This window comes from Staurois parvus, unplaced genomic scaffold, assembly GCF_062004578.1.
Source record: "Staurois parvus isolate SC_StPar_1 unplaced genomic scaffold, SC_StPar_1.0 ptg002180l, whole genome shotgun sequence".
Classification (NCBI taxonomy): Eukaryota; Metazoa; Chordata; class Amphibia; order Anura; family Ranidae; genus Staurois; species Staurois parvus.
The window spans coordinates 144,813-166,572 of record NW_028319976.1 but is presented as its reverse complement, the minus strand read 5'-3'; the positions used below and the strand labels follow the sequence as shown (position 1 = coordinate 166,572).

Sequence of the window (21,760 nt, the reverse complement as noted above, 5' to 3'; positions counted from 1 at the left end):
CAACTCCCTCCAAAGGTTTTCTATGGGGTTGAGATCTGGAGACTGGCTAGGCCACTCCAGGACCTTGAAATGCTTCTTACGAAGCCACTCCTTCGTTGCCTGGGTGGTATGTTTGGGATCATTGTCATGTTGGAAGACCCAGCCACGTTTCATCTTCAATGCCCTTGCTGATGGAAGGAGGTTTGCACTCAAAATCTCACGATACATGGCCCCATTCATTCTGTCCTGTACATGGATCAGTCGTCCTGGTCCCTTTGTGGAGAAACAGCCCCAAAGCATGATGTTGCCACCCCCATGCTTCACAGTAGGTATGGTGTTCTTTGGATGCAACTCAGCATTCTCTCTGCTCCAAACATGACGAGTTGTGTTTCTACCAAACAGTTCTATTTTGGTTTCATCTGACCATATGACATTCTCCCAATCCTCTTCTGGATCATCCAAATGCTCTCTAGCAAACTTCAGACGGGCCCGGACATGTACTGGCTTAAACAGGGGGACACGTCTGGCACTGCAGAATCTGAGTCCCTGGCGGCGTAGTGTGTTACTGATGGTAGCCTTTGTTACGTTGGTCCCAGCTCTCTGCAGATAAATCACTAGGTCCCCCCGTGTGGTCCTGGGATTTTTGCTCACCGTTCTTGTGATCATTTTGACCCCACAGGGTGAGATCTTGCGTGGAGCCCCAGATCGAGGAAGATTTTCAGTGGTCTTGTATGTCTTCCATTTTCTAATTATTGCTCCCACAGTTGATTTGTTCACACCAAGCTGCTTGCCTATTGCAGATTCAGTCTTCCCAGCCTGGTGCAGGTCTACAATTTTGTTTCTGGTGTCCTTCGACAGCTCTTTGGTCTTCACCATAGTGGAGTTTGGATTGTGACTGTTTGAGGTTGTGGAAAGGTGTCTTTTATACTGATAACAAGTTCAAACAGGTGCCATTGATACAGGTAATGAGTGCAGGACAGAGGAGCCTCTTAAAGAAGAAGGTACAGGTCTGTGAGAGCCAGAAATCTTGCTTGTTTGTAGGTGACCAAATACTTATTTTCCACCATAATTTGCAAATAAATTCTTTCCAAATCAGCCAATGTGATTGTCTGGATTTGTTTTCTCATTTTGTCTCTCATAGTTGAGGTCTACCTATGATGCCAATTACAGGCCTCTCTCATATTTTTAAGTGGGAGAACTTGCACAATTGGTGGTGACTAAATACTTTTTTGCCCCACTGTATGTATTTCATCTGTGAGTTTAGCCAATTGCCTGATGCTTTGAATAAAATCCTCCCTGTTCTAAGTGATAATATTCACATTATTGTTAATGCCGTTTTACATTTCTGCTTATCTGTATGTCCTTCTCATCCTAACAAGTCCGGAGTCACGTGTCCAGCGCTGAGCTATTGAAGGCTTATTTCATTCATCTGTAAATCATTTTTGATTCTCCGGTTCTTTTCTCTAAAATGCTTTTTAGCCTTTTTCATCCGTCTTCTCAAAGGATAAGAAGGCAGCATTTTGTAGAATGAATTCAGCTGAATGCCTCAGACAGCAATAGGAAGATAAAAGAAGGGTTATTTGCATGCAGGGATAAGAATACTGTTCTCTCTATTGTGAGTTTGATTGTTTCTGTGGTTTTCTTTTTTCAGCCACAGTTGAAATATATTTGCAGTTAGTTTTTGTTTTTTTGCTCTTTTTTGTTTTGTTTTTCGGAATTCACACACTTCTGCAACATTCTATAGCTAGGAGGGTGACCTCCCCCCCCCCCCCCCCTCCCACCCCCAATATTCATGAGCTATTGGTTTCTGTGTCAACCTCTTGCCATCCTATAATAAACATTATTATTATTATACAGTATTTATAAAGCGCCAACAGTTCGCTCAGCACTGTACATTACAAAGGGAAACAGAACATGCGACAGTACAATACCAATACAATGTGATACACGAGGGGTTCGAGGGCCCTGCTCCTTGGAGCTTACAATCTACGAAGGAGGGGATAGTGGTACAGGAGGAGATAGCTGTGGGGGATGGAGTGGAGGAGGTCGGCAATTAGCAGGGGGTGGGGTAGGCTTCCCTGAAGAGGTGGGTTTTCAGGGTGCGCCTAAAGGAGAGGAGAGTAGGTGATAATCTGATGGGTTGGGGTAGGGCGTTCCAGAGGATGGGTGACACCCTGGAGAAATCCTGGAGGTGGGCATGGGAGGAGGAGACCAGGGAACTAGAGAGAAGGAGGTCTTGTGAGGAGCGGAGTGTGCGTGTTGGGTGGTACTTGGATATTAGGTCGGTGATGTAATTTGTAACATCACCCTACTGTTAAGGCTATCCTGGAACTTCTCTCCTGCGGGGCACCTAAAATCATGTCAAGAAGAAGAGGGACACTACCACCACCCAATCCATTCCAGTACTTAAAAGTAAAGAACTTGGCATAGTATTTCCACCATCATTACCAACCCCAATTTAATTCCAGTACTAGGAAGTCAAAATTTTGCATTGTACTTCCACCATCACCTCCACCCCATTTCAGTCCAGTACTATGAAGTGAAAAACTTCAGTGTTGGGACCCTTACTTTTTAATATATTTATAAAAGATATAGGGTCTGGGATTAAAAATCCAATTTCAGTCTTTGCAGATGACACCAAGCTGTGCAGTGGAATAACGTCCTTACAGGATGTCTCCAACTTACAAGCCATCCTCAATGCTCTGTGTAATTGGGGAACTATGTGGGAAATGAGGTTTAATGTTGATAAATGTAAGGTTCTGCACTTGGGGGCTAAGAATAGCTGTAGGCTATCCCCTCTTCAGTCTATCATGAATGCTGCTGCCAGACTCATCCACCTTACTAACCGTTCTGTATCTGCCATCCAGTCCATCCCCCACAGTTATTACCTTTTGTACCACTAGCCCCTCCCTCCTAGATTGTAAGCTCCAAGGAGCAGGGCCCTCCTATCCCTCTTGTATTGAACTGCCTTGTTGCTGTATTGTCTCCCGTTATAATGTAAAGCGCTGAGCAAACTGTTGGCACTATATAAATCCTGTATAATACTAATAGTATGCATGCATCATACATACTGGGGGGGGGGGGGTACAACTGGGTGGTCAATGGTGAAGGATCTGGGGGGGGTCAATGGTGGAGAAGGATCTGGGCGTTCTGGTAGATCACAAGTTTAATAATGGCATGCAATGCCAAGCTGCGGGTTCTAAAGCGAGCAAAATCCTCTCTTGTATTAAAAGAGGTATAGACTCCAGAGAGAGAGATATCATTTCCCCGGTACAAATCATTAGTGAGACCTCATCTGGAATATGCAGTTCAGTTTTGGGCTCCAATTCACAAAAAGAACATTGGGGAACTGGAGAAAGTACAGGGAAGGGCAACCAAACTGATGAGAGGAGATCAGCTATGAGGAAAGATTAGAGGAACTGAATGTATTCTCTCTTGAGAAGAGGAGATTAAGGGGGGATACGATCACCATGTATAATACATAAGGGGGATATGATCTCCATGTATAATACATAAGGGGGGATATGATCTCCATGTATAATACATAAGGGGGGGATATGATCTCCATGTATAATACATAAGGGGGGATATGATCTCCATGTATAATACATAAGGGGGGATATGATCTCCATGTATAATACATAAGGGGGATATGATCTCCATGTATAATACATAAGGGGGGATATGATCACCATGTATAATACATAAGGGGGGATATGATCTCCATGTATAATATATAAGGGGGATATGATCTCCATGTATAATACATAAGGGGGGGATATGATCTCCATGTATAATACATAAGGGGGGATATGATCTCCATGTATAATACATAAGGGGGATATGATCTCCATGTATAATACATAAGGGGGATATGATCTCCATGTATAATACATAAGGGGGGATATGATCTCCATGTATAATACATAAGGGGGGATATGATCTCCATGTATAATACATAAGGGGGGATATGATCTCCATGTAGAATACATAAAGGGGGATATGATCACCATGTAGAATACATAAAGGGGGATATGATCTCCATGTAGAATACATAAGGGGGGATATAATCACCATGTATAATACATAAGGGGGGATATGATCTCCCTGTATAATACATAAGGGGGGATATGATCTCCCTGTATAATACATAAGGGGGGATATGATCTCCCTGTATAATACATAAGGGGGGATATGATCACCATGTAGAATACATAAGGGGGATATGATCTCCATGTAGAATACATAAGGGGGATATGATCTCTATGTATAATACATAAGGGGGGGGATATGATCTCCCTGTATAATACATAAGGGGGGATATGATCTCCATGTATAATACATAAGGGGGGATATGATCTCCATGTATAATACATAAGGGGGGATATGATCTCCATGTATAATACATAAGGGGGGATATGATCTCCATGTATAATACATAAGGGGGGATATGATCTCCATGTATAATACATAAGGGGGGATATGATCTCCATGTATAATACATAAGGGGGGATATGATCTCCATGTATAATACATAAGGGGGGATATGATCTCCATGTATAATACATAAGGGGGGATATGATCTCCATGTATAATACATAAGGGGGGGTATGATCTCCATGTATAATACATAAGGGGGGATATGATCTCCATGTATAAATACATCAGTGGTTCATATAGTGAACTCGGTGTAGTTATTCCCCCTGAGGTCATCACAGAGGACAAGGGGGCGCTCTTTATGTCTGGTGGAATACAAATTTAATCTCCAAACACAGAAAGGTTTCTTCACAGTGAGAGCTGTGAGAATGTGGAATAGACTCCCTCAAGAGTTGGGTGTGGCCAGCTCAGTGGATTGCTTCAAAAAATCCTGGATTCTTTCTTGGATACACAGAATATAACTGGATATAACATTTATAGGTAAAGTTGATCCAGGAAATATCCAATTGCCTCTCGGGGGATCAGGAAGGAATTTTTTTCCCTGCAGGAGCAAATTGGATCGTGCTTTGCTGGGTTTTTTTGCCTTCCTCTGGATCAAGTGGGGGTGTAGGATTATAACATTTTTTCTTTTTTATAGTTGAACTGGCTTCATTGATTTTTATTCCAAGGATGCTAGGTGTACTGATGCCGACAGGGCCAACCACTGATCACATTTTGTCCAGTACATCAGGGGCCAGTGGAAATTTGCACAGTGTATGGCCAGCTTAAGCTTTCATCTACAATGGGCGGCTATTCAGTGGGACGTATGAACATTGTATACAGTGCTGCCTTCAGCCTCCTGTGTGTATATTCTTCCTTTTTTATAGAACCAAAAAAGACACAAAAAAAAACCAGATGGTAATGTGCAAATCCCATTGGATTGATATCTTTACTGCTGTTTGCTTTGTTGAATAATTGGTTAGGTTTTCCTTCCACGTATGTCTTCAGAAGAATACAGATCAGATTCTTCTTTTTATGTCTGTATAGGCAATGGAGAAGAAGCGTAAACAGGATGAGAGGAGGAGGAGGGAATCCGAAGCCGCGGTCTTGTTACAGAACAGAAATGCTGATGGGTGAGTTGAACACAAATTGATATGTTTTATTAACTGAGAGCCATAAAAGCCTGGGGCTGGATAGTCAGGCGGACACTGGTGCATTGGAAATTGATCTGTAGACTTCTTCAGATATGTATTTGAATGTGACCAATGAGTGCTAATATTATAACCGGTTCATATTCACTGATTGAAACATTACTATGGTAATCTCTTCTCAGCCACAACACCGGGTTCAGGCTGCTGCAGGCAGATTGGCAGATGTTGGGGCTGGAGGTGGCCTATGACAACCAGGGTGGGTCTAATACTCCTGTCAGGAACTGACCGTCTATCTTTAACTCCTTTGTGCCGGCACCTCCCGGCCCCTTAAAAGGTTTCAGAAGCTGGGAGGCGGGGCGGTGGTTTAGGGTCATGTGACCACCATGATTTGCTTTCATGGCAGTCACATAATCGGAAAAGGTCCCGATCGCAAGGGGAGATTGAGACCTTTCCGTGAGTCACGGACCTACGCATGGACATAGCGCGCACTCTCAGCACATATGCATTTTCAAATGGTACGCAAATATGTGGCCGCTCAGCATCAAGGTCCAGACACCGAGAGGCCTCATATTTGTGTGTGCTCGGCATCTAGGGGTTAAAGCTGAAGTTTAGGTGTTTTTCATAATATTCTTAATATATTAAATTAATTACTTGTGGACTGCCCGCCCGCTATGTATTATGGACAGACGGGCCTGTACAGGCACAGCAATCTACCTGAACGTCGCTGGCCTCTTCTGTGTGCAGGGCATGCACGTGCACGCCGCCGACTCCTTCTGTGACTGAACACAGCAGGAGTATGTCAGCGAACACAGCAGGAGTATGTCAGCGAACACAGCAGGAGTATGTCAGCAGGCACAGCAGTAGTATGTCAGCAGGCACAGCGGGAGTATATCAGCAGGTCCTGGCCAATAATTCATGGCCAGGATCTGCTGATCGGCTGTGTCTAATCACAGGCCAGAGCTCTGTGTTGACAGTCAACACAGAGCTCTGTACAGAGGGAACAATCTCTGTAACAAAAAGATTTTTAGTAAAAATCCACACACATTACCTAAGTTACCACTTGACACCTTGATTACCCAAGATGTTAACCCCTTCCCAGCCAGTGTTATTAGTGTAGTGTAATCACTGATCTCTGTATTAGTGTCACTGGTGATGTCAGTATATGTCAGTTTTCACCCAGTGCCAGTTAGTGTCAAATTGCCTGTCCGCACTATCACAGTCCCAGAAAAAAAAAAAAAAAAAAAAAAATGTATATATATATATATATATATATATATAAATTTTTTTTTTTTTTTTCTAACCAAAAAATGTTTATATAATAAAAAAAAATATAAATGCCAGTGGTGATTAAATAGAGCCAAAAGAAAACTCTATTTGTGTGAAAAAAATTGATATAAATTTTTCTTGGGTACAGCGTTGCATGACCGCACAATCACCAGTTAAATGAGCACAGTGTTAAATAGGAAAAAATGGCCTGGTCATGAAGAGGGTAAAAACGTTCAGGAGCTGTGGTGCTTCTCATGCAATATCCAAATACAATGATCCAAACTGACGCCAATTCTACATGCGGGTTTTTTTTTTTTTTGTTTTGTTTTTTTTGCGTGTTTGTTAAATATTTGGGGGACTAAATCTTCTTTAGGAGTGGCAGTTATTAATAGTTCGGAAAGTAGCACGGGAATTTTTTCATATTTAATATATTACATTACATGGGCTGCTTGCCCAACACAGGTGCCATTCAGAGAACAGTTTGCATTGTCTCAGTAAAAGCAAAGCTTTCTCTGATTGGATGAGGTGGAGAGAGAGTGCTGATGTCATGATCTCCACATCATCCAATCAGAGAAAACTTTGCATTCATTGAGAAAATGCAAAGTGTTCCCTTAATGCAGTGGCTCTCAACCTGTGGGTCGTGACCCCTTTGGGGGTCGAACGACCCTTTCACAGGGGTCGCCTAAGACCATCAGAAAACACATATTTCTAATGTGTAAAGAGCAGCTACTGTGTAGAAAACAGCTGCTGTGTTAAAAGCAGCTACTGTGTTGAAAGCAGCAGTATTGGAGGTAAAACGACACTTGATGAATTATAATTACTGGGTAAATAATTTTATGGTTGGGGGTCACCACAACATGAGGAACTGTATTAAAGGGCCTCGGCATTAGGAGGTTGAGAATCACTGCCTTAATGGCACCCATGCTAAGTGTCAAAAGGAGCACTAGGAAAGTGCTGGTGGCAGGTCACAGTACAGTTTCCAGCCTACAGTTGATTAGTTCTCCTGCTGTACACCCATCTCCTTGGTCAGCACAGTCTTCTGGTTGGTTCCTGGCTTGTGTTGTACAAACATTGTTACATCTCTTGCCTCTGCTGTATATTTGACCTCTTTTTTTATTTTCAACCATTTTCTTTCTTTTTAGGTTAATTATAGCCTCGCGCTTCCACCCTGCACCCCTACTCCTCACATTGCTAGAATTTGTATCTCCATCCAGACCTTTTGTTGTTTACTGTCAGTATAAAGAGGTAAGTACACTTTGCATATTCTTTGTATTTATTATAGAGCTTTGTAAGTTTTTTTGTTTTTTTTCTGTTTTATAGAATCTTGTAAATCTGATTAATTTTTTTTTCTTGTTATGAAAGTGTCCTTCTGTTATAGCTTGACAAATGTGCACATTTTCCCAAGCCGTACAGTTAGTCATACCATACTTTACACAATATTGCTATACATTAGTCATCTGCAGTGTTCTCTGTAATGAAAGCAAGCTTTGGACAATCTGTGCTTCCATAACTGTGGCCACTTGACCTTTAGTTTGTCTGTGCAACTCAACAATGATTGTTTGGATTGTTTTTGCTATATTAAAAAAATAAAGTTTCAATAATGTAGGAAAAGTATAAAAACACTCTGGACAATAGATAGAGTTGATGTTATTGGCGTAGAGGTGCTTTATCAGTCACTGTGCTGATACCTTGTTGACCTTGCTGCTCGCAATGAGACCACAAGGAGAGGAAAAAGAAGGGGGGGGGGGGGTAGATAATGTAAAAAGAATATCGCCAAAAAAGAAGTTCTACAAAGAGCCAGGCACTGTGGAATGTGTAATGATATAAACACCTTGCTGTGAGGTGTACCTTTAACCTCCCTAGCAGTCTGATTATTTCCGATTTTTTTGTGCTGAAAGCGGTACCATTTTTTTGCATGGAAATATTTAGTTTTTTATTGTAGGCTGTAATTTTTAGGAATAACTCACTGAAATCTGTCTGAACAAGAGTCTAGTAAACATCCCGGGTAGGATAAAACTTGAAACACGAAATCATCAATTATAATTTTAATAAATAATCATAAAAAATAATAATATAATAATAAATTTAATTCAATAATATAATCAAAACAAAAACACTGAAATTTGAAATACAGAGGCAAGTTCGCACATCGCTGAGCAAAGTCGCAAAATCGTTTTCAGTGTCTGATGAGGAATTTCCCCCACGAATCATTATCACTCAATTCTGCAAGTGGTTCTGATTTACTATCGCTGTTCTATAGCCGGTCTAAAACCGCTTTTGACCTAAAGGGACACTTTTTGGACGCCATGGACTTTTCTAAGTTTCCAGGCAGAAAGAACAGTCAAAATGCAGGCAGGGCACAGGGCAAAGCACTCGGGACAAAATGTATGTGAAATGCATTGAAACCGCAATGACAGCAAAAATGACATTTTTTAAAAATTTTAAATTTGCCGCCGGTACGTCCCGACGTCACAGGGACCGGAACACGGAACACGGATGCCGGCATTGGCTGGAGGAGATGGCAGGGGATGCTGCAGGAGACGCACCATGGGAGCGAAGGACAAGGTAAGCGCTGCAGGGAATCCCTGAGCAACGCCGCATGGTAAGCCCGAGTGTAGCTCGGGGTTACCGCTCTTGGTACTCAAATTTTACCCCGAGCTACACTCCGGAATACCGCTAAGGAGGTTAAGGATGGTGCATAACAAAATGAAAAGTAAAAGCAGAAGCCTGTGACTTTAAAAAGCCTGGATCCAGATGGTTGGCCCGTCCACTCAGAGGGGAGCTGTGAAGGAGAGGAGCGCCTGTCAAGCAGGGACCACATGATCGCGGCATCCTGGGTGACGTCACCGCGATGTCCAGGAGACGGAGGGGAGGAACCCACGCTACAGCCTCAGGCTGGAAGTGAAGGCCAGTTACCAGGACAGCATGTTTTCTCAAGTCCGTGGTAGGTCTGGTAAGTTGCCGTTTTTTGCTGTGCTGGTCTTCCATAAAATGGCCGCTTACCAGGCCTACCACGCTATAGCGTGGGTTCCTCCCCTCCGTCTCCCGGACATCGCAGTGACATCACCCAGGACGCCGCGATCACGTGGTCCCTGCTTGACAGGCGCTCCTCTCCTTCACAGCTCCCCTCTGAGTTGACAGGCCAACCATCTGGAACCAGGCTTTGTAAAGCCACAAGCTTGTGCTTTTACTTTTCATTTTGTTATGCACCATCCTTAAAGGTACACCTCACAGCAAGGTGTTTATATCATTACACATTCCACAGTGCCTGGCTCTTTGTAGAACTTCTAAGAGATGATGCCGACTGCCATGATAATGCCATCCTTGCTGAACCACCAGCCACTTTGCAGATTAGGTAGTCTGGTCAATTTATAGTATGTGGAATGTCCCATTTGCTGGGGAATGTGTTGCTTCTTGCACCGCACGGTAATGACCACTCTCAATCCTATGCCAATGTGTAGCAGTTGGAGGGTATAGAAAAGCAAGAGGTTTCCTCCAGATTCCCATTGTTTGCTCTTTCATCTGTTAAAATATTTTAAGGCTGAAAACAACTTCATTATAAAAACTATAGAAGAAGAAACAAAAGCTTTTGTCTTGGACAACGAGCAGGTCAAGGAGAATCCTACAGATCACCACTAACCTGTGGACTACATAGTACCCGTTGTTCTGTGTGTGTTCACTGACACCGTACTAATGAGGTCACCTGAAAGTGGTTGTAAAGGCTTCAAGTTTTTCACCTTCATGCATGCTTCATTCTATGCACGAGGGTAAAAAACCTTCTGTGTGCAGAAGCCCCACCCCCCCCAATACTCACCTAAGCCCCCTCTCAATCCAGCGATGTGCACTGGAGTCTCAGCTATCCCAGGACTCCCTCTTCTCATTGGCTGAGACAGAAGTGGGAGCTATTGGGTCCCACTACCGTCAATCACAGCTAGTGAGCCAATGATAAAAGAAAGGGGGCTTTCTTGGTTTTGTTAGAACTGGCAGGTTCCGTTTCAAAAGACTAGTCCACTACAAACCATTATGGAGTTGAGTCTGGTGGGCAGAATCACCCACTGGTTTCTTGTACTCCTTGGCTAACTCCAGTGTTAAGGTATCCACACTATGCTTCTTCATTTTTGTTTTTTGTCCCTTGGTTTTGTCAGAACTGACAGGTTCTTCATGGAAGATTAGTCCACCCAAAACGATTACTGTATTTTCCGGCGTATAAGACGCCCCCCTACTTTTCCTGTTAAAATATAGGGTTTGGGCTATACTCGCTGTATAAGACTACCCCCCTTCCAACGTACACCAAATAAAAATTAAAAAACATCAGATTTGATTTCAATATGGTATTCCAATGATGGGGTGCTATTCCTCCCACTGACACCAATGATGGGGCACGATTCTTCCCACTGACACCAATGATGGTGCCCCATCATTAGTGTCAGTGTGTGAGGAATAGTGTCCCATCATTGGTGTCAGTGGGAGGAATAGTGGCCCATCATTGGTGTCAGTGGGAGGAATAGTACCCCATCATTGGTGTCAGTGGGAGGAATAGCGCCCCATCATTGGTGTCAGTGGGAGGAATAGCACCCCATCATTGGTGTCAGTGGGAGGAATAGCACCCCAGCATTGGTGTCAGTGGGAGGAATAGCGCCCCATCATTGGTATCAGTGGCAGGAATTGCGCCCCATCATTGGTATCAGTGGCAGGAATAGTGCCCCATCATTGGTGTCAGTGGGGGGAGAAATAGTGCCCCATCATTGGTGTCAGTGGGGGGGGGAATAGTGCCCCATCGTTGGTGTCAGTGGGGGGGAGGAATAGTGCCCCATCGTTGGTGTCAGTGGGGAGGAGGAATAGTGCCTCAACGTTGGTGTCAGTGGGGGGGGGGGAGAATAGTGCCAATAGTGTTCCAGCATGGTGCTGCTGCACACTTACCAGCAGCTCTCACTCGATTTTCGCGGGGCGGCTCGGCTCCGCTTCCTCGCCGGTGATTGGCCGCCTGTGTGCCTTTCCTGAGCTACAGTTCTGGCGCCCAATCACCGGTGAGGAGGCGGACATCGAGCGGCCGAACAGAATGAAGGAGCAGCTGCGCTTCCTGGACCGAATCGTCGTGGGACTGGAGCCAGGTAAGAAACAGCAGCCCCCTGCCCGCCCCTGTACTTAGTGTGTCTTCCGTTGGAAAGGGGGGGGGGGCACCCCGCCACCCCCTGAAAAAGTGCCGCCCTGACACCAGCTCGCTGTATACCGGCGTATAAGACGCCCCCCGACTTTTCAGAAGATTTTCATGGGTTAAAAAGTCGTCTTATACGCCGGAAAATACGGTACTCCATTTTTGGGTTGAGACATATAGACAGATTAGTCCCAACGGTTTCTTATATTGCACAGCTGTTGAGATATCCACCTACACCACTGCTATGAGATTCGGATAAAAGTTTATTCCATTAAAAGTCAGGAGTACAAGCCAAAAAGTATTCAACGCATTGCAAGTCCAAGCACCCCTTTCATCGGGACTTAACTGGCAACGATGTGCACAAACCAGACAAGAACTGGGTCCATACTGGTATTTTTTCCATTATGAATTACAAACACGGGCTGCCAAACAAGCTGCTGATGAGACCTGTGCTTGTAATTCATACTGGAACAAATACCATTGAAGATCCAATTCACTTTTGGTTTTTTCACTTTCCTGCCAGGTAAGCCCTAATAAAGGGGGCGATTGGAACCCCGAAACACATTGGTTACTTTTTTTTGCTTGTGCTCCTGACTTTTAATGGAATAGCGTTGAATCTGGACCTCCAGCAGTGGTGTGGCGCTTCAATTTCAATTCTCGTTCTATTACACTACAACAAATACTGTGGATATCCTCTTGGGGGTACACACTGCCTACCCAGGAACCTAAAGATAATACCAGTAAAGATAACCCTATGGGTGCAGCGCTATCTTTCCACTTCCCTCAAAAGATACACACCCAGGGTTTCTACGTTTTTTTGTTTTTGGAGTCCCTATCCAGCTGCATTCTATATAATCGAAAGAAATGATTAATCCAAGGAATACATTAGGCTCTTTTATTATGACAATTGCAGATGGGTCAGAGACTGCACCACAGGGGTCCTCTGGAAATACACTGCTCGAAAAGTTAAAGAAACACTTTTTGTTCAGAGTATAGCATCAAGTAAGTTAAATTCCTGGGATATTGATCTGGTTAGTTAAGTAGCAGAGAAGGTTGTTAAGCAGTTTCAGCTGCTTTGGTGTTAATGAAATTAACAGGTGCACTAGATGGCCAACAATGAGACGACCCCCAAAACAGGAATGGTTTTACAGGAGGAGGCGTACCATGCTCGCCTGACCACACCTCTGGGATATCATGTTTTTTTTCCATCCGATGCCACCAGGTTGCACCTCAGACTGCCCTGGAGCTCAGTGATGCCCTGGTCCAGATCTGGGAGGAAATCCCCCAGGACACCATCCATCGTCTCATTAGGAGCCTCCCCCGACGTTGTCAGGCATGCATACAAGCACATGGGGGCCATACAAACCACTGAGTACTTTTTTGAGTTCCTGCAATGAAATTTCAGCAAAATGGACTCGTCTGCTGCATCATTTTTTCACTTGGATTTTTTTTTTGGTGTCTTTGAATTCAGTTCTCTGTAAGTTGGTAATTTTCATTTCCATCCAACGATGGGGCGTCCTTACATTCCTAACACATTACCCCGTCCATATCAGTATAGAGATCCAGCAGGAGATTTTTTTCCCCATTGAGATCTGATGGGTTTTCAAAGTGTTCTAATTCTCTGAAATATGGAATTTTGTGTGGACCAATTTCACAAGTTATGAAATATGAAACCTAATTGGTTGCAGAATGCAACAAATGCATTTTCATGTGCTGCATTATCTACAATAAAGACATTACCTTTTTAAAGTGTTACTAAACCCACAACAGTACAATCAGTCTGTATATGCCGTAAAGTATGCTTGTTATACTCACTGTGGAACCGAAGGGGTTAATCCTCTGCATTGTGTATAAAGACTATTTGATCCTGTCTTCTCTGATCCTCCCTTTCTTCTGTCTCCAATCCATCTGCTGATAGTACAAAGCCCTAGGAGACACTCTTGCAATACTCACTAAACTGAGTGTGTGCAGAGAGTTTTTCCTTTTTTTTGTTCTTTGGGAGGGTGCATATGATCAGCACAGGGCCAATCTGTGCTATCCAGACAAGAGGGTCAGGGGTCATGGAGCCTCAAAGGACAGTCAGAGGAGAATGAAAACTCCTCCTGCAAGAATAGCCAGTGCTCTGCTGCACACTGATAGAAGTCACAAGACTGCTATATCCTGCTGATAAGAAAAGCTATTTAGCAGTTTATATTTTCTACAATAATTGCATGTTCTGTGTACTGTGGGAGACCAGATATAGTGAATGCAGGGTCCGGGGAGACCAGATATAGTGAATGCAGGGTCCGGGGAGACCAGATATAGTGAATGCAGGGTCCGGGGAGACCAGATATAGTGAATGCAGGGTCCGGGGAGACCAGATATAGTGAATGCAGGGTCCAGGGGAGACCAGATATAGTGAATGCAGGGTCCAGGGAGAGCGGATATAGTGAATGCAGGGTCCGGGGAGAGCGGATATAGTGAATGCAGGGTCCGGGGAGACCAGATATAGTGAATGCAGGGTCCGGGGAGACCAGATATAGTGAATGCAGGGTCCGGGGAGACCAGATATAGTGAATGCAGGGTCCGGGGAGACCAGATATAGTGAATGCAGGGTCCGGGGAGACCAGATATAGTGAATGCAGGGTCCGGGGAGACCGGATATAGTGAATGCAGGGTCCGGGGAGACCGGATATAGTGAATGCAGGGTCCGGGGAGACCGGATATAGTGAATGCAGGGTCCGGGGAGACCGGATATAGTGAATGCAGGGTCCGGGGAGACCGGATATAGTGAATGCAGGGTCCGGGGAGACCGGATATAGTGAATGCAGGGTCCGGGGAGACCGGATATAGTGAATGCAGGGTCCGGGGAGACCGGATATAGTGAATGCAGGGTCCGGGGAGAACGGATATAGTAAATGCGGGGTCCAGGGAGAGTGGATATTTGTGAATGCGGGGTCCGGCGAGAGCGGATATAGTAAATGTGGGGTCCGGGGAGAACGGATATAGTAAATGCGGGGTCCAGGGAGAGTGGATATTTGTGAATGCGGGGTCCGGCGAGAGCGGATCTGGTGAATGCGGGGTCCAGGGAGAGCGGATGTAGTGAATGCAGGGTCCGGGGAGAGCGGATATAGTGGATGCGGGGTCCGGGGAGACCGGATATAGTGAATGCCGGGTCCTGGGTTTAGTAACACTTTATGTTCCATTAGTTTCTTATAGATTATATCTTTTTTAATGGCATGTTTTCACTCCTTTGTTTAAAATGTGTTTCTCAGACGTATTGAAGTGGCATGGCCTCTGATCATGATGATTGTAGACAGAATGTTATATTAGGCTGTCAGCCGTCATTCCCTCTTCACACAATGTGCCTTTTTTTCCAGCCTCTACTTGAATGCTATACGAAGCTCCGAGAAAGAGGCGGTGTCATTAATCTCAAGCTGTCGGAGACTTGGCTGAGGAATTACCAGGTAATATGCAGTTTCTAATAACATTTTGATCAATGTGAAGTGTTGCTGTCTCACAGACCAAGCCATGGAACATCTCTAATGAGTTGTAATTGTGTTCAATCAGAGGAGCCTGTATGGCCTCCACATTGCCATTTAGTAAAGAGGGTTGTAGGCTAAAGTGGGATTGACCAGAATGAGATGTTTTCTATTATGTTGAAGCATTTGTGGGTGTGCATGCCATCAGGTCATCAAGTTTTGTTTGATTCGAAAAGCTGGTACTAGCACAGAGTGGAGGGACTAATAGCTACAGTAAAACTATGACGCCAGCGTTTAGTCACTTTAATATAAACCTGCTGACGGGTATAAAATCACTTAAAGTGATTCTAAAGGTTGTAATTTAAAAAAAGACACATTTATTTATTTCAGGTACTTTTTTAGTGCTGTCAATTTACGCAGTGCTTTACATATATATTGTACATTCACATCAGTCCTTGACCCTCAAGGGGCGTACAATCTAAGGTCCCTAACTCACATTCAGTCACCAAAAACAGGGAAAGGGGGAATGGGAAATGCTGGGGAGTCCACCCAAAATGCCTAAAGTTTGAGGTGCCACCAGAGTATCTGGAAGGGTGCTACCTAATCAAATATCAAACAAAAGAAGGAAAGAAAAAAGGCTGCACAGCCAATTGGCTAACCTCAGATGAATTTTATTATGCACCATAAGCAACAGAGGACACTGCCCCCCCACAGGGAATTCAAGAGGGGAACCCTCAAGAATGGACCAAGAGTGGAATAGTCTACTGGGACTAACCTGCCACAACCCTCCCAAAACCAACCCTAGACTCAACCTACCCCACACCCTAAATTAAATAAATAATAAATCAAAATAAATGTGAAAATTATAAAGAATTAATAAAAAATTATAAAAAAGTGTCCATAAATAGTTGAATGTTCAAAAAATCTTCAAATAATGTCCACACTGTGTTGAAACCACCACCAACAATTTTTTGAATCGCTCACCAGAGCTCAATGCTGAACGAACAATTAAACTAGCAACAAGCACTTTTTGCTCTGCAATCCAATTCCTAGATGCAATGCTGTGCAAATAAACAAATTCTCCTCAGATGAAAAGCCACCATTCAAGGATGTAGGTACTTTCCAGGAATAAAGCTCACGTTTCTTTCATATACTTCCATACCATAGGAACCAAGTAAGGTGTCTCCACCGACACCAGTGTTACAAGCATAGGTTTAGGCAGCAGTGCACAAACGTATCTTCACTCACCCTGGGTCCCCTCGTCTCACATCCAAAGAATGTCTCAGACGTCGGCATCCAGTAGGCCACGTCCTACGCGTTTCGTCACCAACGATGTCCTCAGAGGTCGGCATCCAGTAGGCCATGCCCTATGCGTTTCGTCACCGACGTCCTCACTTTCCTTCTTTTGTTATTCCTAACTCACATTCATACATACACATACTAGGGACAATTTAGGCAGGAACCTTCCAGCATGTCTTTGACGTTTGGTAGGAAACCTGAGTACCCAGAGAAAACCCGCACAGGGAGAACATGCAAACTCCAGGCAGGTGGTGCCGTGGTTGAGATTCAAACCAACAACCCTAGGGATGCCAGGAGGAAGTGCTAACCATTTAGCCACTCTGCTGCCCTAATAACAAACATGTTATACTTACCTGCTCTGTGCAATGGTTTTGCACAGAGCAACCCTGAGCCTCTTCTTTTTGGGTGCCCCGTCAGTGGTTCTGGCTCCTGCCCCCTGCCGAGTGCCACCAATAGCAAGCCTCTAGCTATGGGGGCACTCGAGCAGGCTCTCTCCTGAGCCACGCTACTGTGAATGAACACACAGTGTTGATCGGCCCAGCCCCATGCTCTCTCCTCATTGGCTCACTGGCTTTGACAGCAGCAGGAGTCAATAGCTTCCGCTGCTGTGTGAGCCAATGAGAGAGTCCTGGGAGAGCCTCCACTCTCATGCACATCATTGGATCAAGATGGGGCTTAGGTAAGTATGAGGGGGGAGCCACACCCAGATGTTTTTTTTTCCTTAGAATATGCTAGGGTAAAAAACCTGCCTTTAGAACCACTTTCAATCGGAATCATAGCCAGACATGCAGACCTTAAAGCGTTCCTAAGAAGCTTTAAAACAAACCTTCACTGACCTACAGACACTGTGGAGCAATTCATCCTCAAAGTTTTACAGTAGAAGCAGACGTTATTTTAAGGCCTCATGCACATGGGCCACATGCGGGTTTTATGCTTCCCAGATCACTTTTTCCTGCATTTTTGATGTTCCTGGATTTAGCTGCATTTAGGTACGCTTTGTGCTAAATGGTCCCTGGATGCAGAATTGTTTCATTTTGGGTAAATACAGCTAGGCTGAATGCACCTATATGTTTCTGAACATCTAGATTGGGCATTTAGCCACAGCAAATCAATTTATATGCTTCCAGGTATAGTTTAGATATTGGCTCTAAATGCACCTGAATGCCTGCCTCTATTTTCATTTCCATGTGCATGGGGTCTAAATCTGGTCTCAGCACTCTACTCTTCCTGCTCTGTGTTTGCTTTAGGCATTAGAAGGCTAGCAGTCTGCCAACTCGCTGTTGGGATGGGGACATAGCTACTGAGAGAAGAATTTGTATTGTTTTTTTTTTTTTTTTTTTTTTGTAAATTTCAAGAATAAATTTCTCCAGAGTGCCTGCAGCTACAGAGGTCAGTTTGTTTAAGGACAATTTTCATAATGTTTTTAATATCCATATGAACTAATCCCAGCTATAGCAGTACAGTGTATACTGTCTGCAAATAGAAAATATATAAAAAAAAAAAAAAGAAATTTTTCTAATTGCCTGTTTTTTACTTTTTTGCAGGTCCTGCCAGACAGAAGCCATCCAAAACTAGTGATGAGCGGTGGAGGAGGATACCTACTTTATGGTATTACCGTAGCTAGAGAAACGGCAAAGCCCAACAGCAGCCGCCCAGAGAGAACCGAAGAACCAGCACCAAAAAAATTAAAATTCACAGAACTTGAAAGCTAGACTTTTTTTGTTTTCTTGTTAATGTTGCATTGTCACATGACCAAGATCCAGCAAATGTCGCTTAGCCACAGAGAACCAGCATTGTTACCTTACTTGTTCATTTTCCATTTTTAGACTCGTTTTGTATAGGAACGTTTTTATTTTTTGCCTTTGATTTCAAAATACAAGCTTGCAATTCGTGTTTATAATTTTACTGGACCTTTTCTTGCCATGATATTTATTTTGTTATTATGTTTGGCTGACCAAGACAAAATTAAATGACCCCTCCTTAAAACTCTTAAATTGTATCCAAAGAATAGTAGTTGTTTAAACAGCTTTGTGGGGGTGGCTGGGAACAGTATACAAATTCAGGAGAGCAGATTAGGTGTTTGAAGGAGATATGTAAATTCAATGGTTCTCCCTGAGCCCGAGACTCAGGGGGAAAGGCATATAACACTGCAGTAAATGACTGTACATGGAATATATGCAGTAGGTGCCTTATAGTAGACAGAAAATACATTCCTCCTTTCACCAGGAAAAAAAAAAAATCTTTACAATATTTTTGCTTTCTTTATTTCTTGTCAAGACAGCCTGTTCATGGGTTTCTCTGTTCAGCAAACGCTCTAAGACAGGGGTAATGAATTAAAATTCAAGGAGGTCCTGTTGCTAAAATTTTTCTTCTAGCCAAAGTCAGAATCTCTCTTTTTAAGTAAAAGAAAAAAGAATCACCTTACATAAGGTGTCCCCATCAGAGTGCCTCTTAGTTCAGGTGTCCCCATCAGAGTGCCTCTTAGTTCAGGTGTCCCCATCAGAGTGCCTCTTAGTTCAGGTGTCCCCATCAGAGTGCCTCTTAGTTCAGGTGTCCCCATCAGAGTACCCCCTTATATCAGGTGTCCCCATCAGAGTACCCCCTTATATCAGGTGTCCCCATCAGAGAACCCCCTTATATCTGGTGTCCCCATCAGAGAACCCCCTTATATCTGGTGTCCCCATCAGAGAACCCCCTTATATCTGGTGTCCCCATCAGAGAACCCCCTTATATCTGGTGTCCCCATCAGAGAACCCCCTTATATCTGGTGTCCCCATCAGAGAACCCCCTTATATCTGGTGTCCCCATCAGAGAACCCCCTTATATCTGGTGTCCCCATCAGAGAACCCCCTTATATCTGGTGTCCCCATCAGAGAACCCCCTTATATCTGGTGTCCCCATCAGAGAACCCCCTTAGTTCAGGTGTCCCCATCAGAGTGCCTCTTAGTTCAGGTGTCCCCATCAGAGTACCCCCTTATATCAGGTGTCCCCATCAGAGTGCCCCCTTATATCAGGTGTCCCCATCAGAGAACCCCCTTATATCTGGTGTCCCCATCAGAGAACCCCCTTATATCTGGTGTCCCCATCAGAGAACCCCCTTATATCTGGTGTCCCCATCAGAGAACCCCCTTATATCTGGTGTCCCCATCAGAGAACCCCCTTATATCTGGTGTCCCCATCAGAGTACCCCCTTAGTTCAGGTGTCCCCATCAGAGTACCCCCTTATATCAGGTGTCCCCATCAGAGTACCCCCTTATATCAGGTGTCCCCATCAGAGTACCCCCTTATATCAGGTGTCCCCATCAGAGTACCCCCTTATATCAGGTGTCCCCATCAGAGTACCCCCTTATATCAGGTGTCCCCATCAGAGTACCCCCTTATATCTGGTGTCCCCATCAGAGTACCCCCTTATATCTGGTGTCCCCATCAGAGTACCCCCTTATATCTGGTGTCCCCTTCAGAGTACCCCCTTATATCTGGTGTCCCCTTCAGAGTACCCCCTTATATCTGGTGTCCCCTTCAGAGTACCCCCTTATATCTGGTGTCCCCTTCAGAGTACCCCCTTATATCTGGTGTCCCCATCAGAACTACTTTACATAAGGTATCCCCATCAAGAACCACCTTACATAAGGTGTCCCCATCAGCGTACTCCCTTATATCGGGTGTCCCCATCAGAGTACCCCTTTATATCGGGTGTCCCCATCAGAGTACCCCCTTATATCGGGTGTCCCCATCAGAACTACTTTACCTAAGGTGTCCCCATCAAGAACCACCTTACATAAGGTGTCCCCATCAGAACAAACTTACATAGGGTGTCCCCATCAGAGTACCTTCTTATATCAGATCCCCCATCAGATCACCCTCTTATATCAGGTGCCCCCATCCGAGTGTCCCCATACAACAAGTGTCCCCATACATCAGATTACCCCATCAGAGGCTCACTATAGACCAGTAGATTCCATTAGAGCCAGAAGGGAGCTGGGAGGAGAAGTGTGCTGCAGGGGGCGGGGCACACACAAAATCATTGGATGCTATGACGCCGGCAATCCAAACAACCATTGACTGCAGTTTGGTAAGGATCCAGCTGTGCAGAATAGTGGGCTGTTGGTCCGTACTGAGCCTTCAGTAGGTCCGGATCCAAACCGTGGTCCGCCATTTAGTGAAGGCTACTCTAAGACATCCCCTCCACTGTATGGATAGCATTCTCCATCTCACTGGGAACAGGCAGCAGAAACCTGGATAATAGTGATCTAAAGTTGCAGAGTTAGTAAGGTTGAAAAATAGACTGAAGTCCATAAAGTTCAACCTTCTACATCTTTCATGAATTTGCCAAAATTGGGCAACTGCTGCCAATTTTGCAAAATAAGGGGATTCCAGATCCCCTATCCTGTAGTAATTATAAATTCGATATGAGGGCTGAAGTAATGTAAAAGTGGGCATAACTTTGCTATCTTACATAAGTTGTTCGAATTCCGCAAGTTAGAGTAGCTCTTCCTTTCCAGTAATTCTAAGCAGAAGCAATGTGCCGTCATTGATCTCATGGAGGAGGAGTGCAGGATGTCTGACATCCACAGAAGGCTACAGAAGTTTCTGGATATGACACCATTGACAAGAGTCACCAATGACAAGACATTGCTCTTGTTAATGGTGTCATCTCTGTAATCATTCGGTAGCCTTCTGTGGATGTCGGACATCCTGCACCCCTCCATCATGAATACAATGACGGCACATTTATTTCAGGTACTTATATAGCGCCGTCAATTTACGCAGCGCTTTACATATATATTGTAGATTCATATCAGTCCCTGACCCTCAAGGGGCGTACAATCTAAGGTCCCTAACTCACATTCATACATACACATACTAGGACCAATTTAGACAGGAGCCAATTAACCTACCAGCATGTCTTTGGAGTGTGGGAGGAAACTGGAGTACCCTGAGGAAACCCACACAGGCACAGGGAGCACATACAACTCCAGACAGGTGGTACCGTGGTTGGGATTCGAACCAATGACCCTAGTACTGCCAGGGAG

The 21,760-nt window shown here is 44.3% G+C and overlaps 1 protein-coding gene across 1 annotated transcript in view; it reads left to right on the top strand.

Annotated features, from left to right (window-relative positions):
• TRMT6 (tRNA methyltransferase 6 non-catalytic subunit) overlaps positions 1 to 18,627 on the top strand; it is a 52,572-nt gene extending 33,945 nt beyond the window's left edge. The window contains exons 5-8 of the mRNA XM_089665306.1: positions 5,443 to 5,528; positions 7,955 to 8,057; positions 15,327 to 15,413; positions 18,272 to 18,627. Of these exons, the coding sequence (XP_089521432.1) occupies positions 5,443 to 5,528; positions 7,955 to 8,057; positions 15,327 to 15,413; positions 18,272 to 18,439 (444 nt within the window). The 3' untranslated portion in view covers positions 18,440 to 18,627. The remainder of the gene's footprint in view (positions 1 to 5,442; positions 5,529 to 7,954; positions 8,058 to 15,326; positions 15,414 to 18,271) is intronic.
• Positions 18,628 to 21,760: the final 3,133 nt, after the last annotated feature.